The following is a 21616-nucleotide window of genomic DNA, read 5'->3' on the forward strand; positions in this document are numbered from 1 at the left end:
GGCTTCCCTCGAGGAGGGATTCTTGTCTTGAGGACCCGGATTCTAGGCACCCCGGCATCCCCGCTCCGGTCCACAGCCTCAACGGCGGAGGGCTGGCCCGGAGCGAAATGAATGCACCATGGGGACTAAAGACGCTGTACGCCTGGAACCGATTTCGGTCTCCTGACCGACCCATTCCAAGGGAGAGACCGACATCTGGCGTACCTAAGACCGGGAACACTGGGAGCCGGGCGTGGGGATGGTAGTGCAGAGTGTCGGGGATGAGGGGTGGGAGGTGGCAGGAGAGTTGTTTCTGACCCCCATGCAGTGTACAGGGATGCGTGTGCAACTCACCGGCGTGTGGCTGTGTCACGTGTGAATTATAGTCGAGTGTGGCTCCTTGTGTATAGTGATTCACATGGGTGATGCACAAGTAGAAATGCAGGTGCCCTGTGCCGGGTTCTGGCTGAGAGAGAGAGGAGGAAACGGTCTTGAGAGGAAATTGGGGAGTGGGTGGACAAGGACCCCAGGGCATCAGGCGGCCCATGACCAAGAGGAGGGCAATGTCCCAATCATACAGGCGTCACCAACTTCTTTTCTGGAGCATCTGGCCCCTCCCATTCCGTGCGACCCAGGCTCCTGATAGCTGGGTGAGCCCTGTCCAGTCAGCCAGAGGGAGCGGCTGTGCCAGAGACAAGCAAACAACTATTAGGGCTCAAGGCTGTGGGCGGGGAGAGGGAGCCCTCAATGAACAGCGGCAGTGAGTTCCGGGAAGAGAGACAGAGAGAGAGAGAGAGCCCAGGAGCATCCCTGAGAGATCTGGCCCTTCTTCAGAAGCTAACCCTGCGCTGCCAACCCCCATCCAGGGGCTCAGCAGCCCAGCCCTGCCTGGCCTGCCTCTCACCTCCTCCAGGGGAGCTGCTGCTGTGGCCAACGTCGCTGGGGGTGGGGAGGGCATCCCCTCTTCCCTCCCATCATGGCCGTGTACCGCGTGTGTGTGACCACTGGTCCCTACCTGATGGCCGGCACATTGGACAACATCTTGGTCACACTGGTGGGCACGTGTGGTGAAAGCCCGAAGCAGCTGCTGGATCGAGTGGGCAGGGACTTCGCCACTGGATCGGTGAGTACAGAGGAGAGAGGGAAGAGCAAGCCCTGGAAGGGCCGGCGGGGAGGGGACCCTGGAGGAGGGGAGGGTAATTCCTCCGGGACTCATCACATTCTGCAGAACTCTGGGTGCCCACCCACCTCCTTCCTATTCTGGTCCCTGTCTTTACTAGGGATGATAAGCCCTACCTAGGCAGGGCTGGGAAGAAGGAACCCTGAGCAGGAAGTCAGGAGAATTCCTCTGGCTTCCTATCTTCTCCCATAATTGAAGGTGGGCTTTGGGCAAGTTGCCTGCTCTCTCTGAGCTTGGGTTTCCTCTTCTCTGCCTGCCTCTACAAGGCCCCAGTATTGTCTGCCCACATGGGTGTGGGCAGCCAGGGAGACTGGTGAAATCCAGAAGCCACTCCGCTCACACACAGTGCCTGTGGAAGCTGTGGCTACTCCTGCTTGGCTGCTTTTTCTAATTCATACAAAAGCACCACATGGGTTAGTGGCAACTCAGGTTTATATGTCAGAATCGGCATGGGTGTAGATGCACCTTGCAAGGTGCAAGGATGGCTCTAGCAGTTCCTTGCCTCTTACCTGCTCACTGTCTTGGTCTCCTCAGGTGCAGAAGTACAAGGTACGCTGCTCAGCGGAGTTGGGTGAGCTCCTGCTGCTGCGTCTACACAAGGAGCGCTATGCTTTCTTCCCCAAGGACTCCTGGTACTGCAGTCGCATCTGTGTCACTGCCCCTGATGGTACCCTTTCCCACTTCCCCTGCTATCAGTGGATTGAGGGCTTCTGCACCATAGAGCTGCGACCTGGAACAGGTGGGCCAGAGGCAGTGGCTGGCCTGTGCTGCAGAAGGCATCTGTTGGGATTAGGGATGGGGCCTCGCAGAGCACAGGGTGTACAGAATATAGTTGAGGTTAGATTAACTGGAACTCAGAGATCCCAAGTAGATACTTCCTGAAAAAGGTGAGCCTCTGGAAGCTCTGAAAGCCTCTGCCTTTCTGGGCAGTATTTATCCCCTGGACACACAGAGATGAGACACACACATTCACAAATACTCACACCATTCATAGACACAAACACACACAGATATGGTTTGCTTTCCACTGAAGGTCTCTGCACTTCCCCAGAGTGAATTCCTCTGGAGCCTGGAGAGGAATTAACTTGCAAACTGAGTAATTAGATTTCAACAGGTGGAGAAGCCCTGAATATTGAGAGACTTTGACTGGAAAGGGCCTTTTGACCACCACTGGCTTTTCTGTCATGGATGAAGTTCCTGTGAGATGCTATTAGGAATCCTTCTTGAATTTGGGGGTCTTTCAAGGATGCTGGGCTCAAGCTCCTTCAGCCTCTGGAGCCCCATATCTCCTGAGCTGTCTGATCAAAGAGGCAAGGCTAAGGCTGCTCTGAATGTTGAGTCTTAGGGATGAGAGCTGATGCTCCAGGTTAAGGTGAGCAGAGTGAATTACCCTTCAGCCTGTGGCAAGTTCTTCATAGACCTCTAAACCCTCCTCTTTCATCATAGCATGTCCATTTATCACTTCACAAAATATACTCACTATCGTCATTTGTTGAGGGCATGTTTTGTGCCCGAGCACCATGCTAGATGCTGGGGTTACATAAAGTGAATATAATGTGACTCCTGTCCCCAAATAGTTTAGTTTTAGAAAGGAGACAAACATGCAAACATTTAAGAAGATTGTTTTAAGTTTGGGATGAGGTTGGTCTGAATCCCTTCTGCTGAGGAACGTACAAAGAACATGCGGAATCCATGCCCCTGAGGGACTGGGTTCAAGGATTAGGAGATTCAGGCAAACTTTGATGGAGGAGGTGTTGTTTGAAAAAAGACTTGTACGATGAGTAATTTTCATTTCTCCATAGCAAGAACTATTTGTCAGGACTCCCTTCCCCTCCTTCTGGATCATAGGAATCGGGAACTCCAGGCCCGACAGGAATGCTACCGGTAAGGGTGGCCTAATTTAACTTCTTTCCTCATCTTTATTCTGACCTCATCCTTAACCAGACTGTTACTAACTCTGACCTCAGTTCCAACCGTGGGGACCCAACTCTGATCAAGACCTTCATTTAACCCTAATTTCAATCTGATATTGACTCTGAGTCCAGACGCAGAACACCAGTACTAACAATTGTCCTGATACCATCAATGAATCCACACCCAACCTCCGGCTGCCTTTGATGTGACCAGGTAGCAGATGGGCCCCCAGTCCTGACCAATCTCAGCCCATTCTCAGCCTCACCCCCAAACTGGCCATGATCTTAGTCTTAACACAAACCCAGCTCTAAACCAGCCTGGACATTCATGTCATCCTTAAATTCTATCCCGATCTGAAGCCTTCAAGGAGAAATTTCCAAATCTTCATAATGTACCCAGAAAGTGGGTGACTTATGGGAGTTTTAATTTAAAGTCATGTCTTTAAAAGTTAAGGTTTATGTTTACCCTAAGTTTGGCTCACTGCTTCTGATTTCTTTTGCCTGGAAGCTGGAAAGTCTATGCCCCTGGCCTTCCTGGCATTGTGGATGTCAGCAGCTTTGAGGAGATGGAGTCAGACAAGAAATTTGCCTTGACCAAGAGGACACCTTGTGCAGACCAGGGAGACAGGTGAGGGAACCCTCAGGCTTGGGAAGAAGGTGAAGGGCCTGAAGAGAAGTTTGCTTGGAGGATGGGGCCCAAGCAGCCTGGAAGGAGGAGTGGGATCTATAACATGTGAAGTTTAATTCAAGTGGCAGGAACAGACTGGGTGGGGATGGCCCCAGGAGTCTGGGAGAGAGGAGGACGTGGTTTCAGGCCTAAGCCCACAGCAGTCGGGGTTTGGGAGGGGACCCAGAGCTAGAGGAGGCCTGGGGCCTGGAGAGAGGGCAAGGATTTAGGGGAGTGGGCTGCAGGTCCCTCTGACTGGTTTCCATCCTTCTGCTCCCTCCTTCCCAGTGGTGGGAACCAGTACCTGCCTGGCTTCCCCATGAAAATTGACATCCCATCCCTGCTGCACATGGAACCCAATATTCGCTACTCAGCCACAAAGACGACCTCGCTGCTCTTCAATGCCATCCCTGCGTGAGGACACTGCCATTCCCTGCACTCCTGTGCCTTGGCCTCTGCTTCTTGGATGCACATGCACACCTCTGTCCTGAAGTCCCCCTTTCCTGCCCCCCATCTCCTCCTCTCTGCCCTCAGGTTCCCCCTTTCTCTCCTTAGGGAACTCCATTCTCTATCTCCCCATTTCCTCCTCTTTGCTCCTTTGTCATCCCTTCTCTTTTTATTCTTCAAACCAATACAGTTAATTGAGCACCTACTCTGTGCAGACCGTGGGACCATGGGATCATGTGGAGTAGGACATAGAGGTCTAGCCCGTAAGCTTTAAGGAAGTGGGGTCAGACCACCTCAGGTTCAAATTCCAGAACTAATACTTCTTTGGTTTCCTCTTTCTCTCTAAACAGTTTCCTTCTTTGTAGAATAACAGTAATAGTTGTACGTACCCCATGGGCTTGGGGGAGAATTAAATGAGATAACACACAGCACAAAATACTCTCCCAAAAGATGTCACTGAGTACATCTTTTGTTAAGTATTAGGATAGAGTCTTCAGCCGTGAGGAACTCACAGTGCCATGGGGGAGACCGGGCATGACTGTCTTAGCAGTTGGAGCAGTTAGCAATCAGAGGGGTCATCAGCAGCTTAGCTCAACAGCTGAGGCTCTGTCAGGGCTAAGGGACCAGAGAACATCTCAGAAGGCAGTCACCTGAATTGGTCCCCAGATGGATATGCAGGTCTAGGAAAGTGAGGGCCTGGGGGACCACCAGGACTGCCTGCATGGGGCTCAAAGAAAAGCCAGTGGGAAGAGGGAGCTGGCATTTCGCAGCCATCCAGGGGCAGTAGTTGGGCTTTAGTGTAGGGCAACTACAGGGTGCTCTGAAGGGCTTTTGTGGCAGGCCCTTGGAAAGGGAAGACTTGTCCTTTCTCCTTTATTGCCTCCTCAGCCTCTGCTTTAACCACCGCTCTTCTGCCCGTTTCCCATCCCCAGGTCCTTATTGGGCAGGAGCTCAGCAAATGCTGTGGAGTGAGGAGGGAGCAGCTTAGTGGACACATAGGAAGGTGTCCCTGGGCTTGCGAGGTCATTAATGTTCCCTACCCCAAGGGCCACACTCTTCATGGCACATCAGCTTCCTTACACAGCCTGCTTGACTGAGCAGTTGCCACACACTTAGATGTTTATGTTTCATTCCCTTGCTTTTGATCTGACCCAGTTAGTGAGTGATTATTATGAACTGGATATGTTGGGGGTACAGAGCCCAGTCCTGGCCCTGAGGAGCCCACAGTACAATGGGGGATGATATGAGTACATTGAGTTTACAGTGTAATGCAGGCAGTGATGAGCTTTTTGTGAAAGGCACATGAGGTATGTGTTTGGGGGGCATCAGGCCATACTTCATGAAGGATGTTGCATCTAAGATGCACACACAAGAACAGATAGGCTTGACACTAGAGATGTAGGAGATCACTTTCTAGGAGAGGCACAGCTTAAAACATTGAACAAGTAGGGAAAGCAGACTTCATTTCAAGTGTTTTTTTATGATTGTAAATAACACATGCTCATTGTAAAATATGCAAACACTCCAGACATCCACAAAGTGAAAAGTGCACAGCCCAGGCTGCCAACTGGACTTTTGCCAGTCAGTGTACAAAGTACATCTCTGGTTATATTTAGTGAGAAGGCCATGGTTGGCCTTATCTAGTGCATAGGGTAGGAGAAAAAGCTGGAAAGGATGGTAGAAACTGGATGGAGGTTCCTGGCCAACCTTACCAGTTGGGGCTTTGACCTGCAGGCAGGGAAGGTCTACGACAAGATGGAAGCTTGGAGAAAGCAGGCCAATGAAGCTGATTTGTCTGCACCATGTGGCCACATACGCCAAATGCACATGTGGAGTCACCCCTACAAAGCCTCAACTGGCCACTAGACTTTTCTCCCAGGGGGATTGTTAGGCACCTCTGCTCTGGGCATTGACAGGTCCCCCAAGGCCTCTAGGCTGGGGGCACAGTGCCTCTGGCCTGAACTTCACCCTTCCCCTTCAGGTCCTTGGGCATGAAGCTTCGAGGGCTGCTAGACCGCAAAGGCTCTTGGAAGAAGCTGGATGACATCCGTAACATCTTCTGGTGCCACAAGACCTTCACCTCAGGTGTGCAGACCCAGGCAGGAGACATCTGTCTCCCACCCTGCCCAGTGCTCAAACCCCTCTGCCCCCTCCTGGGAAAGGGCCTCTTCCACTGTTCTGGATTCCTTCAGCAAGTGCTCCTGGTTTCACTGGTGGCAATTTCATAGGTTCCCCTCAGGAACCCATGCATCTCCCCTTCCTCTGGGTGGGGGGAAAAATATAGGGAAGTGAGGACAGAGACGTACTCTGCTGGCCTGGCAGAGGGTCACGTCATTTAGGGAGTCCTGATCCTGATCAGGGGCACTCTCCTCTTTTCCCCTACCCACAGCACCAAAAGTTGTGAACTTCAGATCCAGACCTAGGTTCAAATCCCTGCACTGCCACTCAACTGAGCAAGTCACACCATCTCTTTGACCTAAGCCATAGTGATGAGCAGAAGGCTGGGCAGAAGCAGGATCTAGAGAAGTAGTTTTCAGTCCTACCAGCCTCCCTCTCTTGCCTCCTAGAGTATGTCACAGAGCACTGGTATGAGGACTGCTTCTTTGGGTACCAGTACCTGAATGGTGTCAATCCTGTCATGCTCCATTGCCTCTCCAGCTTGCCCAGCAAACTGCCTGTCACCAATAACATGGTGGCCCCTTTACTGGGACCAGGAACCTGCCTGCAGACAGAGCTAGAGGTGGGTGAGTTGCCATATGGAAAGGGATGGGTGTGGAAGGTAAGGGGATATGGCCAGGGCTGCATCCAACGTGTGGGCCTCACCCTCTGGGCAGCCCTGGTCCTGTGCCTTTTAAGTAGAACCAGTGTTAATGAGGGCCAGATGGGGCTCCGGATGACTTGAGGCCTGAGATGGGGCTTGGTGAAGTGGTATGAATGGGCAGGACAGCCTGGAGAAGGAGGCCCCACTTGTGTTCTGGGGCCTCCAAGATCCCAGGTGATGAGGCCCAACAAAGGTTGTTATAGGACAGGCCAAAGGCAGTGCCACCAGATCCAGCAAGAACAACCGTGTTAACTAGCAGCTCTGAGGGTGTGGACGATGACTGAGCCAATCTCTCTGGGGCAGCCAAGCCCTCAGGCATCCTCCAGAAGGGTGGAGATATGCTTGGTGAATTTTCGCCGTGTGTTGATTTTGCTGTTTGGATACACTGAGGGTTTCTGAGAGAGTGGGAAGGACCAGGTAGAGGGGGAGGGCGAGACGACGCTCGCTGGTCCAAGCTGGGAGGCCAGGTGAGGGGTTGCACAAGAGGGATTCAGCAGGACCTCATTCTGGACATTCTGGGAAGGGTGAGGAACCCAGCGTTCGCCATTAGGGCAGGCACCAAGCATTTCTTGAGGCCCAAGCTGCGGTGGAAGTGGGCCGAGAACAGAGGGAAGCGAAGCGCGGGTGGGGAGGGCACTCTGAGCCTCTGTGCGCCTTCCGCAGAGGGGGAACATCTTCATGGCGGACTACTGGATCCTGGCGGAGGCCCCGGTCCACTGCCTCAACGGCCGCCAGCAGTACGTGGCCGCCCCGCTCTGCCTGTTGTGGCTCAATCCCCAGGGGGCGCTGGTGCCCTTGGCCATCCAGGTGAGGCCTGGGGCGGGGCTTCGGGGGCGGGGCTTCAGGGGGCACACTGGCTCTCCTGAGCCTCACTTCCTTCTTATCCTTGGTCGCAGCTCAGCCAGACCCCAGGGCAAGATAACCCCATCTTTCTGCCCACTGACTCTGACTGGGACTGGCTGCTGGCCAAGACGTGGGTGCGCAACTCTGAGTTCCTGGTGCACGAGAACAACACGCACTTTTTGTGCACGCATTTACTGTGCGAGGCCTTCGCCATGGCCACGCTGCGTCAGTTGCCTCTCTGCCATCCTATCTATAAGGTCTGTGCGGCCCCCGTGCGGGGACAGAGGGGGCGGGGTCAGGGCGGCCTTCTCCCCTAACCTTCGGCTCCTGTGACCTCATCCCGCTTGCAGCTCCTGCTTCCCCACACTCGATACACGCTGCAGGTGAACACCATCGCGCGGGCCACGCTGCTCAACCCTGAAGGCCTAGTGGACAAGGTGCGGCCTTCCCGCCCCGCCTCTGAAGCTCCTTCCCAAGTGCGCTTTGCCCCGCCTACAAGCCCTATACAGCCTCCAATACTATTCTATGGTCTCTGCCAGCCTTCCCCCACAAGCCCCTCCCCGCCCTCCAGTCTCATATTTGCCCCGCCCACCAACCCCTGGCCCTGCCCACCACCCCATCCACAGGCCCCACCCACTCAGGCCCAGGTTCCAAAGGCTCCTTGAGGTGGGCAGGGCAAACAGCTGGATCACAGAGCCCCCTCCACGGCTTGACCCTGCGCCGAACCAGCTTTCTCCTCCCCGCCGTCAGTTCGTTGTTCTCTTAGTTACCAAATACCTAAGGGTTACTTCCTATGCACGTGGTAGGGCCGGAATCTCCGCAGCGCGCATCAGACCCTTATAGGTATTTGATCCGTGGTCTTGGAGTGTTTGATCAACTGATCCCCTCTGATCAGTCAGTAGCCCCATGCCCCCAAGCCATGGGGTGGGGGTTGGGCCGGCGCGGAAGAAGCCGAGCTGTGCTCTGTCCTCAGGTCACGTCCATCGGGAGGCAAGGCCTTCTCTACCTCATAAGCACGGGTCTGGCCCACTTCACCTACACCAATTTCTGCCTTCCGGACAGCCTGCGGGCCCGCGGCGTCCTGGCCATCCCCAACTACTATTACCGAGACGACGGCCTGAAGATCTGGGCGGCCATTGAGAGGTGTGTACCTGGGACTGGGCAGCTAATTTGGCCCCATCAGGGCCTCTTGACACAGGGGCATTGTGGAGCCCCGTGCTCACGTAAGCTGGGCACTTGGTGCTAGGGGTTCCGGTGTTCTCAGGCCGTTTGGAGCATCCGAAGAATGAGAGTTGGGGCTGGGCTTCCCTATGAAATGGCAGGTAGCTGTGGGCTGGGACGGGGCTGGCTGTGCATGAATGCAGTGGAGGAAGGGAAGGACGGGGTGTCCACAGGAGTCAGGGCAGATCCAACAGCTAGGTGTGGACTGGAGCCTCCAGACAGGCAGGTCTTCCTTTCTCCTGGGTGCTGTGCTGAGTGCGAAGGGGTGGCAGCATGAGTCAGACAGACCGTCCTTGGTGTACCCTACCCCCAACCCCCTGCATGGGAAGGAGGCTCAGAGCCCCCATGACTCTGGGGTAAAACTTGAGGGAAGCCTGGGCTTTTGCCTTCCAACTGTATCTGGGCGTTCTCATTGAACCACTGTGGGCTCTCAGTGGACCCTGGCTGTCTGTCTCTCCCCAGCCTGAGTGGCACTGGGCCTTGGTTTTCTGGTCAAGCCTGAGCCTGAGGTCACAGCCTTGATCTGGGCATCTCTTTCCTACAGCTTTGTCTCAGAAATCGTGGGCTACTATTATCCCAGCGATGCGTATGTGCAACAGGACATGGAGCTGCAGGCCTGGGTTGGCGAGATTTTTGCTCAGGCGTTCCTGGGCCGGGAAAGCTCAGGTACCCCCTCTCGGTCCTCCAGCCACAGGTGCTCAATGACCCCCCAGTGCTCACCCCGGCATCCCTATTACTCAGTTCTTATTTATGGACCAGCCTTTGAAGTACCTCCTATTACTAGCCCCACTGAACATATGAGGGACAGACACAGAGAAGGCTGCACAGATAGTGGCAGAGGTGGAATGCAGAGCCCACTCCCACGGTCTCCAAAGCCTTTGCTTCGGTTTGCTACAATGTGCCCCTCTGGTTCCTCCGCAACCTTTACATGAGCCCATCCATTCACCTCTGCATGGTGAGCTCTGAGGATATGTTGCCTCATGTGGTAGGAGCCATCTCCAGCCTTAAACATGAAGGATTCTGGAATCCTCTCATATTCTTTCATGCCTGTCTTGCCTGGTGGCCTTTCCTACCAGCCACCAACCCCTCTCACTTCTTTTGGCTTCATGGAGTAGCTTGGTCCTGTTGTTGCCTGATTCCTCCTTAACTCACCCTAACTCTCTCTTTCTTGATTGACACTTCCTAAGAAGCCTCTGAGACCCAACACCAGCGGCCCTCTCTTAGTTCTCCTTTGCTTAGCCTCGGTGCCAAGCAGATGCCCCACACCACCCTGCCTTCCTTAAAGTCTTCTCTTAGCTCCAGGGAGGATGTGTCCTTCAGAACCTCCCACTTCTTCCCTGGTCTCTGCTGTCTTTGCATCCTGGCTTTGGCCTGTCCTGGATCACTGTCTCCTTTCTCTCCCTGCCCCTAAGGGATTGACCCTTTCTCCTGTTCCTTCTTTGAGCTGATTCCAGACTTGGAGGTCGCCCATTCCCCATTCCCTGAAGGACTTACCTTTTTAGCCATCTCATTGTCACCTTTGAGACCAGCACATGAAAACTATAAGTCATCCCACGATAGAATAACTCCTGGCTTCACCAGGTTATACACCTTTTGCAACTCTTCACAGCCTACTTCCCTAGTGCCACTATAGTATGTGGTTGGTACTCCAGGCAGTGGAAAAGGCAGGAGAGGCCTCAATATCTTGTATAGTGGGGGAAAAGGAAAAGCTCCAAGTGGCATTAATGTCTATCCTTCAATCCCCCCAGCCCTGGCCTGGCCCGAGGGTGGAAGACTCACTGCCTGGGACATCCTCTCCCAGAAGGGATGTGGCTTTCAGCTAGCTTAGTGCTTCTGGTGGCCTCCCAGAGGAGTTTCTGTCTGGAGAGACCCTGGGAGGAGGGGTGATCTCAGGTCACCCGCAAACAGAATGAACAGTTGTTGCAGCCCTACCTGCAATGGGTTCCCAGTCTTTAAAAAAACAGCAACCCAGAATATTTGAAACACATACAAAAGTAGAGACTATAATGTAATGTATATTTTAAACATACTTAAAAGTAGAGAGTGTAATGAATAATGGTTAACATCCATTTACCCACTGCCCAGATTCAACAATTGCTAACATCTTTGCCATATTTGATTAATCTGTTGCTTTTGTTTATTGCTGAAGTCTCTTAAAGTACTGTATTTCATTTTACTCCTACTCAATATGCAACTCAAAAGAACAATGTTTTTCCGAACCATATTACTGTTATCATGATTAACAAAGTTGACAATAATTCCAATATCATCCTCTTATCTAGTCAATATTCAAATTTCCTCATGTGTCTCATTTTCCCCCAGTTGATCCTGTTGATGCCTGAGCCAATCAAGGACCACATGATATGGTTGTTTATTTTGACTCTAAAGTCTCTCTTAATTCAGGACAGCCCCCACCCCCTCTTTTAAATTACATGAATCTGACATGGACTTACTGAAACCCCAGGACTAGTTGTTCTGCAGAATGCCTCACCTTCGAATTTATCTAATTGCATCCTATGATGTCATTTATCTTGTTCCTCTATTTCCTGTGTTTTTTGTCAACCAGAAGTAATATCTAAAGGTTAAATGTTTTTGGCAAGGATATTTCTCAAATGAAGCTGTGCTCTCTACATTGCATCATATTGGGAGGCACATAATGTCAGGTTGTCTCACTGTTAATGATGCTAACGTTGATTTCTAGGTTAAGGTGATAACAGCCCATCTCCTTGGGATCTTTGAAAAGGTGACCCCTCCCCAGGCTTTGTAAGCCTACCTTTAATTAGGAGAGAGTGTAATGAATAATGGTTAACACACATTTACACACTGCCCAGATTCAACAATTGCTGTTAACAAGATTCAACCAGATTCAACAAGAGCAGTTCTGCCCCTGACTCCTCACCCCCTGCTGAAGGCAGTTACTTTTGTCTTTGGGGCTGTTCCCTATTGAAGAGCCACAGGGAGACTAATTACTATTGGCTCAAATCTTCTCCCTTACTTTATTAAACTTGTCTCTGATTTAATACATCAGAACAACCTTCAGACTGAAGAACCTCTTCTGACAGTATAAACTTATTCTAGAGTCATACATTTTAAGGCAAAACATGCTCATTAACCTCAGTCAGTATGACTTTTGCTCTCCTATTTCAAGGGGAAAGAAAAAAACAATACGAGATTCAGAAAAATTCCCAAAGATGGCCTGACTTCCTTACTTTTTTATTCTCAGCCCTAAGGCCAGAATATCAACCACGAACAGAATATTCAGGAAATTCCCACACACCCAGGCAGGTACCTGGCTCTTCCTCGAAACCTCTCTGTCCTGCTGCCCCAGCCTCTCTCCAGCCAACCCGACTCCACGCCTTGTAGCCATCTTTGACTCACCTTCCCCTTGGCCTTCCTCTCTCTGTCAATCCAGTTGGGTGGCTCATGCCTATTGTTTCCATCGTTTCCCGCTGTTGCTGCCCTAGTTCCAGTCCTCACACTACTTACTCCTGCACCGTGGCAGCTGCTTCTCAACCAGTCCCACCTTTCCCAGCCTTTTGTTGTTTGCTGGCCAAGCCTGCAGGGCCACCACCCCAGTAATCCTGGCACACTGCTGCTGTCTCACCTCCAACAAGTACCCTCCCTGTCTCTTCGCCTTGCTTATGCCCCATTCCTTCCCAATGTGACTTCTGACCTTCTTATGCATTCACTTCATTCAACTAGTAATTACTGAGTGCTTAACTTTAAGTATTGTTCTAGGTGCTGGGGCTAAGCAGTGAACATGACAGACAAAAATCCTGGCCTTCATGGAGCTTAATGTTCTTGCGGGAAGAGTCAGATGATAAATATGTTGGGTGGTTATGAATGCTAAGAAAAACAAAATAGCATGAGGGGATATAGCATGTCAAGGTAGGGGGATTCTTTCAGATAGGTGGTCAGGGAAGGCCCTGACTGCCCTCAGGGGAGGTGATATTTGCATGGAGACCTGAAGGAAGTGAGGGAACTAGTTCTGTGAATAACTGAGGAACGAGCATATAGGCAGGTGTATAGTAAGTGCAAAGGCCTGGGGGTGGGGGCATACTGCTAAGTCTGTGGGCTTTGGGGAAGGCCTGTGTGGCCGAGTAGAGTAAGGTCGGGTGGAAACGTAGGGAAGGAAATGAAGCCAGAGAAGGAGCAAGAGCCAGATCAAGTAGGGCCATGGGAAGATGTGGGAGGTGGGAGTCCCTAGCTGGTTCTAGCAAGGGTGACATAATCAGATTATGCTTCTAAAGGGTCACTCACTCTGTCATGTGAAGAGCAGGCTGTCAGTGGCAAGGGTGGAAGCAGTGAGATTTATCCAGGAGGAGATGGTAGAGACTGGAGGTGATGGGATGAGCTTGGCTTCTGGAAGTGTTTGCCAACATGTGTGGTATGAGGAAACAAGAGCAGTGAGTGCACGGGTTTCCACCTGAGCAATTGGAGAAAGAGGACAGAAATGGGACCACTGAGAGAGGAGGGATGGTGTGGGAGCCTGTTGCGGGGTGGGAGGGATATGTCAAGCATCAGGGTTTGCAGATGTTCCAGGTGAGAGGGCTGGTGGACCTTCAGGTTGGAGATGTCAGGCAGTAGCTGCTGATCTGTGCCCAGTGCTGAGTCTAGAGTTCAGGGGCTGTGCAGGGCTGGAGCTGTGAATCTGGAAGCCGTCAGCCAGTGGGAAGTGGATAAAGCCATCAACTTGGATGAGACCAGTGATGTACAGGGAGACAAGGAGTGAGGGCCTGAAAATGCCTCCCTCTGTCATCTTTTTCTACTCAAAGCTCACGTGTTCTTCACGCAGAGGCCCCTTCTCTTCCTCCAGGGAAGTCCCTAACCACGCCAGCCCCAGGGCCCACTTCTGCCCGGTCTGCCCTCTCCTCAAAGAATCAGGCCCTGGCCTCAGAGCTTCCCTCTGCTTCCATTATTATGAATTGATGAGTAACACACTCTGCTCATCTTTTCTGCTGCTAAGCCCAGCAGTGGGTGATCTACTCCTGGGTGCTTGGACAAGTCTTGGGGAACTTTGTAGAACTCAACCAATAAGTGCTAATGTGGGCTGCAGACAGAAGTGACTTGGCAGTCGGGGAGCAGAGACAGCTTGGCTGTTCACTTGAACCTGGCTTCTCCATGGTGAGCTCTGTTGGGTGGGCATTTTCTGGTCTGATCCCAGGACCCAGCATCCTGTCCTGACCCCCTTCAGAGACCATAAACCTTGGTGGTAAATCACTCTAACCTCAGCCCAACCCTTAGTCAAAAGACAGTGGTAGCCTAATGTTCAGTTCTCCCCCTCCCCTCCCCCTGTGGTGAGCCCCAGCCCTGAGCTGCCCCTAGGAGTCCAGTCACCTCCATCCACACCCTCTTTCCTTCCTCCCACACCCAGGCTTCCCACGCCGGCTGTGCACCCCAGGAGAGCTGGTGAAGTTCCTCACTGCAGTCATCTTCAACTGCTCGGCACAGCATGCCGCTGTCAACAGTGGGCAGGTGCGGCCGTAGAGGGCAGGCCTGGGGGACACTGGGCCATGCAAGGTTAGGCTCAGCAGTGGACGTGAGGCCAGAGTTAGGGTTGCAAGCATGGGTGGGTCAGGGTTGGGGTGGGTTTTTGGTCAGAGCTGGAGTTGGATGATGACTGGGGTGGAGCTGGGTCCAAGATTGTAATGGTGACTCGAATTGGTGTTGTGTAGGGAGTAGAATTTATGGACCTTGTCATGGGTGAGACGTGGCTAGGTGGAGTATCAGGTTGCTCTGTGTGGCATGCCAGCCCAAGCCCTTTGCGAGGGTTACCTCCTCTCTGAGTGCCCCTGCTTCCTTGGTGATTCACTCCATCCAGTCCAGGAACATTGGTGGAGAGTGTTAAGGGATGAGCCAGGCTCCTGCCCCACTTCTGGAACTTTCTATCCTATATCCCACCCTCTCTTCCCTTTCCACCATCCCCTCATTTCCCAAGTGCAAGTGCAACACCTGGGCTGGTAGGGGCAGGATCAGAGATAATGATGAAGGAGCTGGTCCTCCCACTCTGGCCAGCAGACTCAGCTGGGGTGGGGGGTCTCTGCAGCACGACTTTGGGTCCTGGATGCCCAATGCCCCATCATCCATGAGGCAGCCGCCACCCCAGACCAAGGGGACCACCACCTTGAAGAGTTACCTGGATACTCTCCCAGAAGTGAATACCACCTGTAACAACCTTCTCCTCTTTTGGTTGGTCAGCCAAGAGCCTAAGGATCAGGTGCGTGTAGTGGGTGGGGCCGAGTGGGTGTGGGGCTTGCAGGGCCTGGGCAGTGGAGGTGGTGGTTGCTGTCTTGGGGGGGCTTGGGGACTGACTGCTGGCATTTATGATCACTGCCTGTTGGCTTTTGTTCTGTTTCTTCAGGAAATGATAGCTGACTCTGAAAAACATACACTGACGCAAATACCAGTTTAGTGGCCAGGGTACAACATCCATCCAATTTACCAGTTTACCAATTCATCCACCCATCTGTCCAATCCATCCATCCATCCATCCATCCATCCATCCATCCATCCATCCATCCATCTATCCATCCATTTATTTAGTCAGCCATTTATTCCTTCATCAACCATTCGCCCCCCAACCACTTATCCATTCATCCAAACATTCAGCACCACATGTTTGGACAGGGAGTCTGATGCTGGGACTTTTGGGTCAGTATGCTGGGTGCTGGGATCAGACCAGCACCGCAGCCCTGGGCACCAAGCGCATGACGTTGAATGAGACCTTCCTACCTCCCAGAATGCTATGGTCTAGTTGAGGAGACACACAGATAAAAGAAAAAGGGCACCACAGTGTTGTAGGAATTATCGATGTACTGATTCCTCCTTTCAGCATGCACTCCTTGAGCAACTACAGTGTGCCAGACAATGGTGAGCAGATAGGAACCCTGTTCTCATGAGCTTACAGACTAGGGGTAGAGGTGAGGACTGGCCTTCTGGAAACTGACTGAGTCCGCGTGAACCTGGGAAAGTTTCTTGCAGGAAGTGACATCTAAGCTGAAACCTTGAGATAAGCAGGAGTTTGGCAGACAAAGGAGGGGCAGGTTTAGTCTAGGTAGAGGAAGGACAAGACCAAGGGAAATGAAGTGGAGGGAAGGTGAGAGTCTGTTGGTGTTTGTAGGATAAATGGTTCAGTGTGGGCACATTCAGAGGACAGTGGGAACCACTGACGAGTTTTAAGCCTGGGATGATGTGGCTAACTTTGTGTTTTAGCAAGAGCACCTCTGTGGATGGATGGGAGGGGCAGTTTTGGAGGCAGGAGGGACCATTGAGTAGGCTCTCCTTTAATCACCAGTTAGCATCATCTCCATTTGCACATTGGGTTATCAGTCATGCCTCTGCCCTCCTAGTCTTGCTTTCTCAGACATGACGTGAATATCCTCTTTTCTCATGCTTGACTCGGTTTGGTGAAGATATTTTGTCTCTCCCAACAAGTTTTAACTTACTCTCTCATAGCCTGGGAATGCCAGGAATTTGTCCACAGAGTTCTTTTCTGGTCCCATCTCCCAAGGATTTGGAGATATTCTGTCATTATAGAGAAAAAACTCATTTTTTTGTCTACTCACAGAATACTCTGATTTCTGCCCTCAACACTCTCCCTCTGTACTCTGGCTACCCAGTGTATGGGGGTTGTTCCCACACCAAGCAATTCCTCGGCACCAGCTAGGTGTCCTATAATTTAATTCAGAACCCACAGGTTAAGGGCTCAGATCTTCGAGACTGCCCCCCCCAACCCCTGCCCCCTTCAAACACCAGTTCACAAGTCCAGGTTGTCATCTGTGCTTCTGACCAACCAACTATAAAGCAGAGGTTTCTATAACTCCCCTCTCAATCATTTGCTAGAATGGCTCACAGAAACTCAGGAAAACAGTTTACTCACTAGATTACTGGTTTATTATGAAAGGATGCAACCTAGGAACTGCCAGGTGGAAGAGATGCACAGCAAGGTGTGTGAGAAAGGGGGTCATCCCCGCCAGCACCTCCATGTGTTCACCAGTCTGGAAGGTCTGAACTCCTACTTTGGGGATTTTTATGGAGGTTTAATTACTAGGCCTGACTGATTAAATCATTGGCCACTGGGGATTATTTCAACCTCCTGTCCCTCTCCCCTCCCCAGAGGTTGGAGGATGGAACTGAAAAACCCAAGGTTGATTCTCCTGGCAATTAGCCCCCAACTTTAGGGGCTTTCCAGAAGTCACCTCATTAACACAAACACAGGTGTGGTTGAAAGGGGATTATAAATAACAAAAGACACCTTTAACACCCTATCACTTACAAAATTGTAAGGGTATTAGGGGCTTTATGCCAGGAACAGGAACAAGTATATATTATTATAAATCATGGTATCCCACTGGAAAGGGATGAGTAGGCAAGAGGATGAGGGTGGAGGGCTCCCTCCTCATAAGCTAATGGGAAGTTTAACCTGGAAAATTATAATGACAACAATAGCAGTCAACACACTTCTGGAGGATCTACCCTGTCTCAGTCATTAAACCGATACCTTATATACACTATTTTAAAACACAAAATAAATAAGTAGCTTATAGTTAAAATGCTTAATACAATGCCTGGCATATAAATGTTCAATCAATGGTAGTTCTATTTTCCAGGGGAGAAAACTGAGGTTCAGAGGCACTAAGCAATTTGTCCAAGGTCACACAGCTAGGAAGTGGGCTTTCAACCCAGTCTGTCATATTTCTGTGTTTGGCTTTTTTGACAAGTACACTATAGTTTTAGAAATTACATGTCAATTTAGCAAATAAGACATAAAGCTTTGAAAAGACCAATAAAGAAACCAGAGACAATTCTAATCAAGAAAAACAAGAGAGAACACAAATGTACAGCATTAGGAGTGGAAAAGGCATGCAGCCACAAATACAGAGAAGATTGAAAACATAAAATACTAGTTGTAGTTTTATGCAAGCAAATTTGGACATATCGATGAAATAAATTATTTTCTAGGATAAACAGAACACCAGAAGAGGTGAAAACCATACATACGTGGAAAAGGTTGTCAAAAGATCTGAACCCTCTCCTTGCAAAGGGAGAATGTATTAAACCTTCAAGGAACAAGTAATTCCTAAATCGTTCAAACTGCTTAAAAGTATAGAAAAAAGTAGAAGCTTCCCAAGTTATTTTACTGGGAATGCTGATACCAGCAGCTGGCAAAGGCAGGGCTGTTGAGACGGAATGGGGGTCTAAGGTAGTGAGTTCCAGTCCCAGATCCACATGTCCCACCTGTGTGGCTTTGGGTATGTAATTGGGCCTCTCTAAGCCTCAGCTTCTGTATCTATAATGTGGGAATGATAAGGGTAGTTGTCTTACAGGATTGTTGTGCCCTTGGGGTAGTCCAGGTGAACTGCTTGCAACATGTTAGCTGTAATTAAGAAGATAAAATTATAAACTTGTTCCACTTAGCTACAACAGTCTTAAAAAGAGATCATCAGCTAATGAAGGCCAATAGTAAGAGAATAGTAAAACAAACAGCAAATAGTAAAATAGTAATACACCATGACAAGGTCTAGTTTATTCTAGGAATGACAGGAATGAGAGGTTGGTTCACCCTTATGAAATCTAACAACATAATTCATTACCTCAATAAAGAAGCACACCATATAATCATCTCAATAGATGCTGAAAAAGCATTTGATAAATGTGAACAGGCATTACTAATAAAAACTCAAGTGTATAATGAAACTCTCGTACAGGGTTTTGATGAAAAGTATATTTGAGAAAACAAAACCCTAAACTTACAGTGAAACAGCAGAGGTTGCTTCACTAAGGTCAAGAACAAGAAAACAATGCCGCTGTCACTGCTGTGATTTAACATTGTCCTGGAGGGCCATGCCAGTGCAGTAAAATAAAGAATTTTTTAAACATCAAGAGTTACTGGCAGCAGTTATTTCATATGAGGGTGATATTGGCCTGGAAGTGTGTGCTGGTTAGGCGGCTGGGGTGGTGAACTATAGTGGGGACCAGTTGTGTGGTGCGGTCATGGAGAAGGGGGCAGTCCTATACTGCCAACAGGGTGGCACTACCCGGAGGTCATTGCGGTATCTCTTGATTGTGGTTGGTGGTGCCATACCTCCAGTCAGAGGATGGGGATGTGATTGTGTTGGCAGTTCTCAAGTCGGTTGACTGGGAAGGTGCTTTGGAACTGGTTGCCTTCAAAGGGTTGAGTTTTGTGGGGTAGTAGGCATATTCTTGGCTGAAGTGTGTTTACGTTGATTTCAGATCTGTTGTGACTGTGGTTCTGTTCCTTTAGTTCAGAGAGTAGTGGGTCAAGCACTGGAAGGGATCTTTAAAGATCGCCTAGACCACCATCCTCTTCAGACGCACTCTCCGAGTCAGTCACAGGCAGGGGGTTGCCAGCAGAGGGCGCACTAACCCCGTCACCTTGGGATGGCCGGCTCGCAGGGCCCACCACTCTGACTCCCACACTGCAGGCCATGCAGTTGCGGCTGCCCTGTGCAGGGTGCTTGCACTGGTGGTTTGCGGTCGTGGTTTGAGGGGTTTACAGTAGCTGTGGGAGGGTCATAAGTTTGGAAGCTGCTTTGTTATTTGTTGGCAAATGTGCTTCTTCATTATTCTTCATCCCATTCTGAGCATCATCCTGACCCGGCACATCATTTTCTTCCAGCGGCCACTGGGCACCTACCCGGACGAACACTTCACGGAGGAGGCCCCGCGACGGAGCATCGCCGCCTTCCAGAGCCGCCTGGCCCAGATCTCACGGGACATCCGGGAGCGGAACAGGGGCCTGGCCCTGCCCTACGCCTACCTGGACCCTCCCCTCATCGAGAACAGCGTATCCATTTAACCCCCTCCACCTGTCGACCTAGAAAAGCCCAAGAATGAGGAGGGCCATCTTCTGAGGGTCCTCCAGGCCCTTCTGTCCTCCTTGTTTCCAGTCAGCCTGAACCTTCTCTGCACGTAGGGACCTTTTCTACCCAACAGTGCTTTAGCATCATACAAACTGGGCCTGAGCTGCAGGAGACTAGTGCACCAGTGCCCAGGATGAGAGGCCACTGGCTAAAGTCAAATGCACAACAGGCCCTCCCAAAGGAAGGAACCCCATCACCTCTGCCCTACTTTGGGCAGCTTCTGTGAAAATCTACCACCTCTCATCAGGACTCCCAGCTTGGGAGCTCTCCTTCCTGAAGGGCCCCCACCAGTAAGATGGCGAACTTCTGGCTTCTCTTCGGGGTCCTCGGTTCCCGCTGGCACCACCTGAAGCCCAATCACCTCTCGCCCCCCTCCCAATCCCAGCACCTAGCCAATAGCCACCAATCCCGTAGAAGTAACACCACAATCACCCCATGCCCCTTCCTATATAACCCAGCACCTTTCCCTAATAAAGCGGAATTCTCCGGTGAATTGCTGCTGTGTGTCGCTCCTTTCCTTTCATTGGTGCCGAAACCCGGGAGACAGGACACCCCAACTGGGCCCTGTCTTCCCCCCCGACACCAGCAGCAGCTTGCCCTCATCCTCTTTTTCCGGCGCTGGCTCATCACACTCACCACTCCTCTCTGGCCTTTAGATAAGTTTTCCCCCCGAGTGGGCCACTCTTCCCCGAGCTATTGCAGTGCCATTGACCGTGATCGTCTGGCAAGGCTCTGACGCTGGGGGATGAGGAGGGAACTCTCCCCGCCTCCGGCCTTCACAGCTGCTGCAGACCCTCAGGCCCCCCTCCAACAGCCATAAATCGCCGCCTCCGGCCTTAACGGCTGCAGCAGACCCTCAGGCCCCCCTCCAACAGCCATAAATCACCGCCTCTGGCCTTCACAGCAGCTGCAGACCCTCAGGCCCCTCCTCCAACAGCCATACACGAGGTGACTCTTTGTGGATGAGAACGCTCCCTTTTCCCCTTCCTCCTTCCGTTCTGCCTGCCGAAATCCGTTCTGTCCACCGAAAATTCCTAGTACTAGGTACCTCGTGACCCCGGCACTCTGCCTTCTTAGGGAAGTCTGGGTGACGACCCACACTTCCTAAGAAATTCCGACTCGTATACGAGTTTCTGCAGACCACCAAGGATCATCGGGGACGCCCTTTGTCTCCTTGCCGTCTGCCTCCGGTCAGAGGATTTCCATTTGTCTTCCCCTGTTTGTCTCCTTCTCTGTCCTTTAACCATGGGAGCCTCCTCATCCCTCCCTGAAAGTTCACCTCCTGAATGCCTGCTTAAGCATCTGGCTACCCTCTCCCTAACACCTGATATAAAACCAAAACTTCTCCGTAAATACTGCTCCCAAGATTGGCCGACATACCCCCTAGACGATAACAACCAATGGCCTGCAGGGGGACCTCTTGATCCTAACATCACTCGCGATCTTTTTGACTACTGCCAGCACCTGAAAAAATGGGAGGAGATTCCCCATATGGAAGCTTTTCGCCTCCTAGCTCAAAATCCCAGCCTCTGCACCACCTGCTCCCCGTTCCAAGTTCTCCTAGCCTGTAAGCTGTCTCCCTCCCCTCCCCACACTCCCAGCCCCTCTTCAATTACCTTTGACCTAGCTGACGAGCCTCCGCCATACAGGCTTCCCCCTTCG

The 21616-nt window shown here is 51.3% G+C and overlaps 1 protein-coding gene across 1 annotated transcript; it reads left to right on the plus strand.

Annotated features, from left to right (window-relative positions):
• The first annotated feature begins 736 nt into the window (after positions 1–736).
• On the plus strand, positions 737–20447 carry ALOXE3 (arachidonate epidermal lipoxygenase 3). Its single transcript, XM_073234858.1, has 15 exons — positions 737–1102; positions 1694–1898; positions 2962–3043; positions 3581–3700; positions 4028–4153; positions 6168–6271; positions 6754–6926; positions 7671–7814; positions 7904–8107; positions 8201–8287; positions 8824–8993; positions 9616–9737; positions 14446–14546; positions 15118–15288; positions 19711–20447. Exons 1-15 carry the CDS (start codon positions 956–958, stop codon positions 19888–19890), a joined length of 2136 nt encoding a protein of 711 aa, XP_073090959.1. The 5' UTR covers positions 737–955; the 3' UTR covers positions 19891–20447.
• The last annotated feature ends 1169 nt before the right edge of the window (positions 20448–21616 follow it).

This window comes from Manis javanica, chromosome 4 (genome assembly GCF_040802235.1).
Source record: "Manis javanica isolate MJ-LG chromosome 4, MJ_LKY, whole genome shotgun sequence".
In the NCBI taxonomy this organism is placed as follows: Eukaryota; Metazoa; Chordata; class Mammalia; order Pholidota; family Manidae; genus Manis; species Manis javanica.

What these genes read in the sequence shown, in the direction of transcription:
- ALOXE3 (XM_073234858.1), top strand. Translation starts at nt 956, where the DNA reads ATGGCCGTGTACCGCGTGTGTGTGACCACTGGTCCCTACCTGATGGCC. An exon ending in AGAGCTGCGACCTGGAACAG is followed by an intron (nt 1,899 to 2,961) that starts GTGGGCCAGAGG and finishes ATTTCTCCATAG; the next exon opens with CAAGAACTATTTGTCAGGAC. An exon ending in ATCTGGGCGGCCATTGAGAG is followed by an intron (nt 8,994 to 9,615) that starts GTGTGTACCTGG and finishes TCTTTCCTACAG; the next exon opens with CTTTGTCTCAGAAATCGTGG.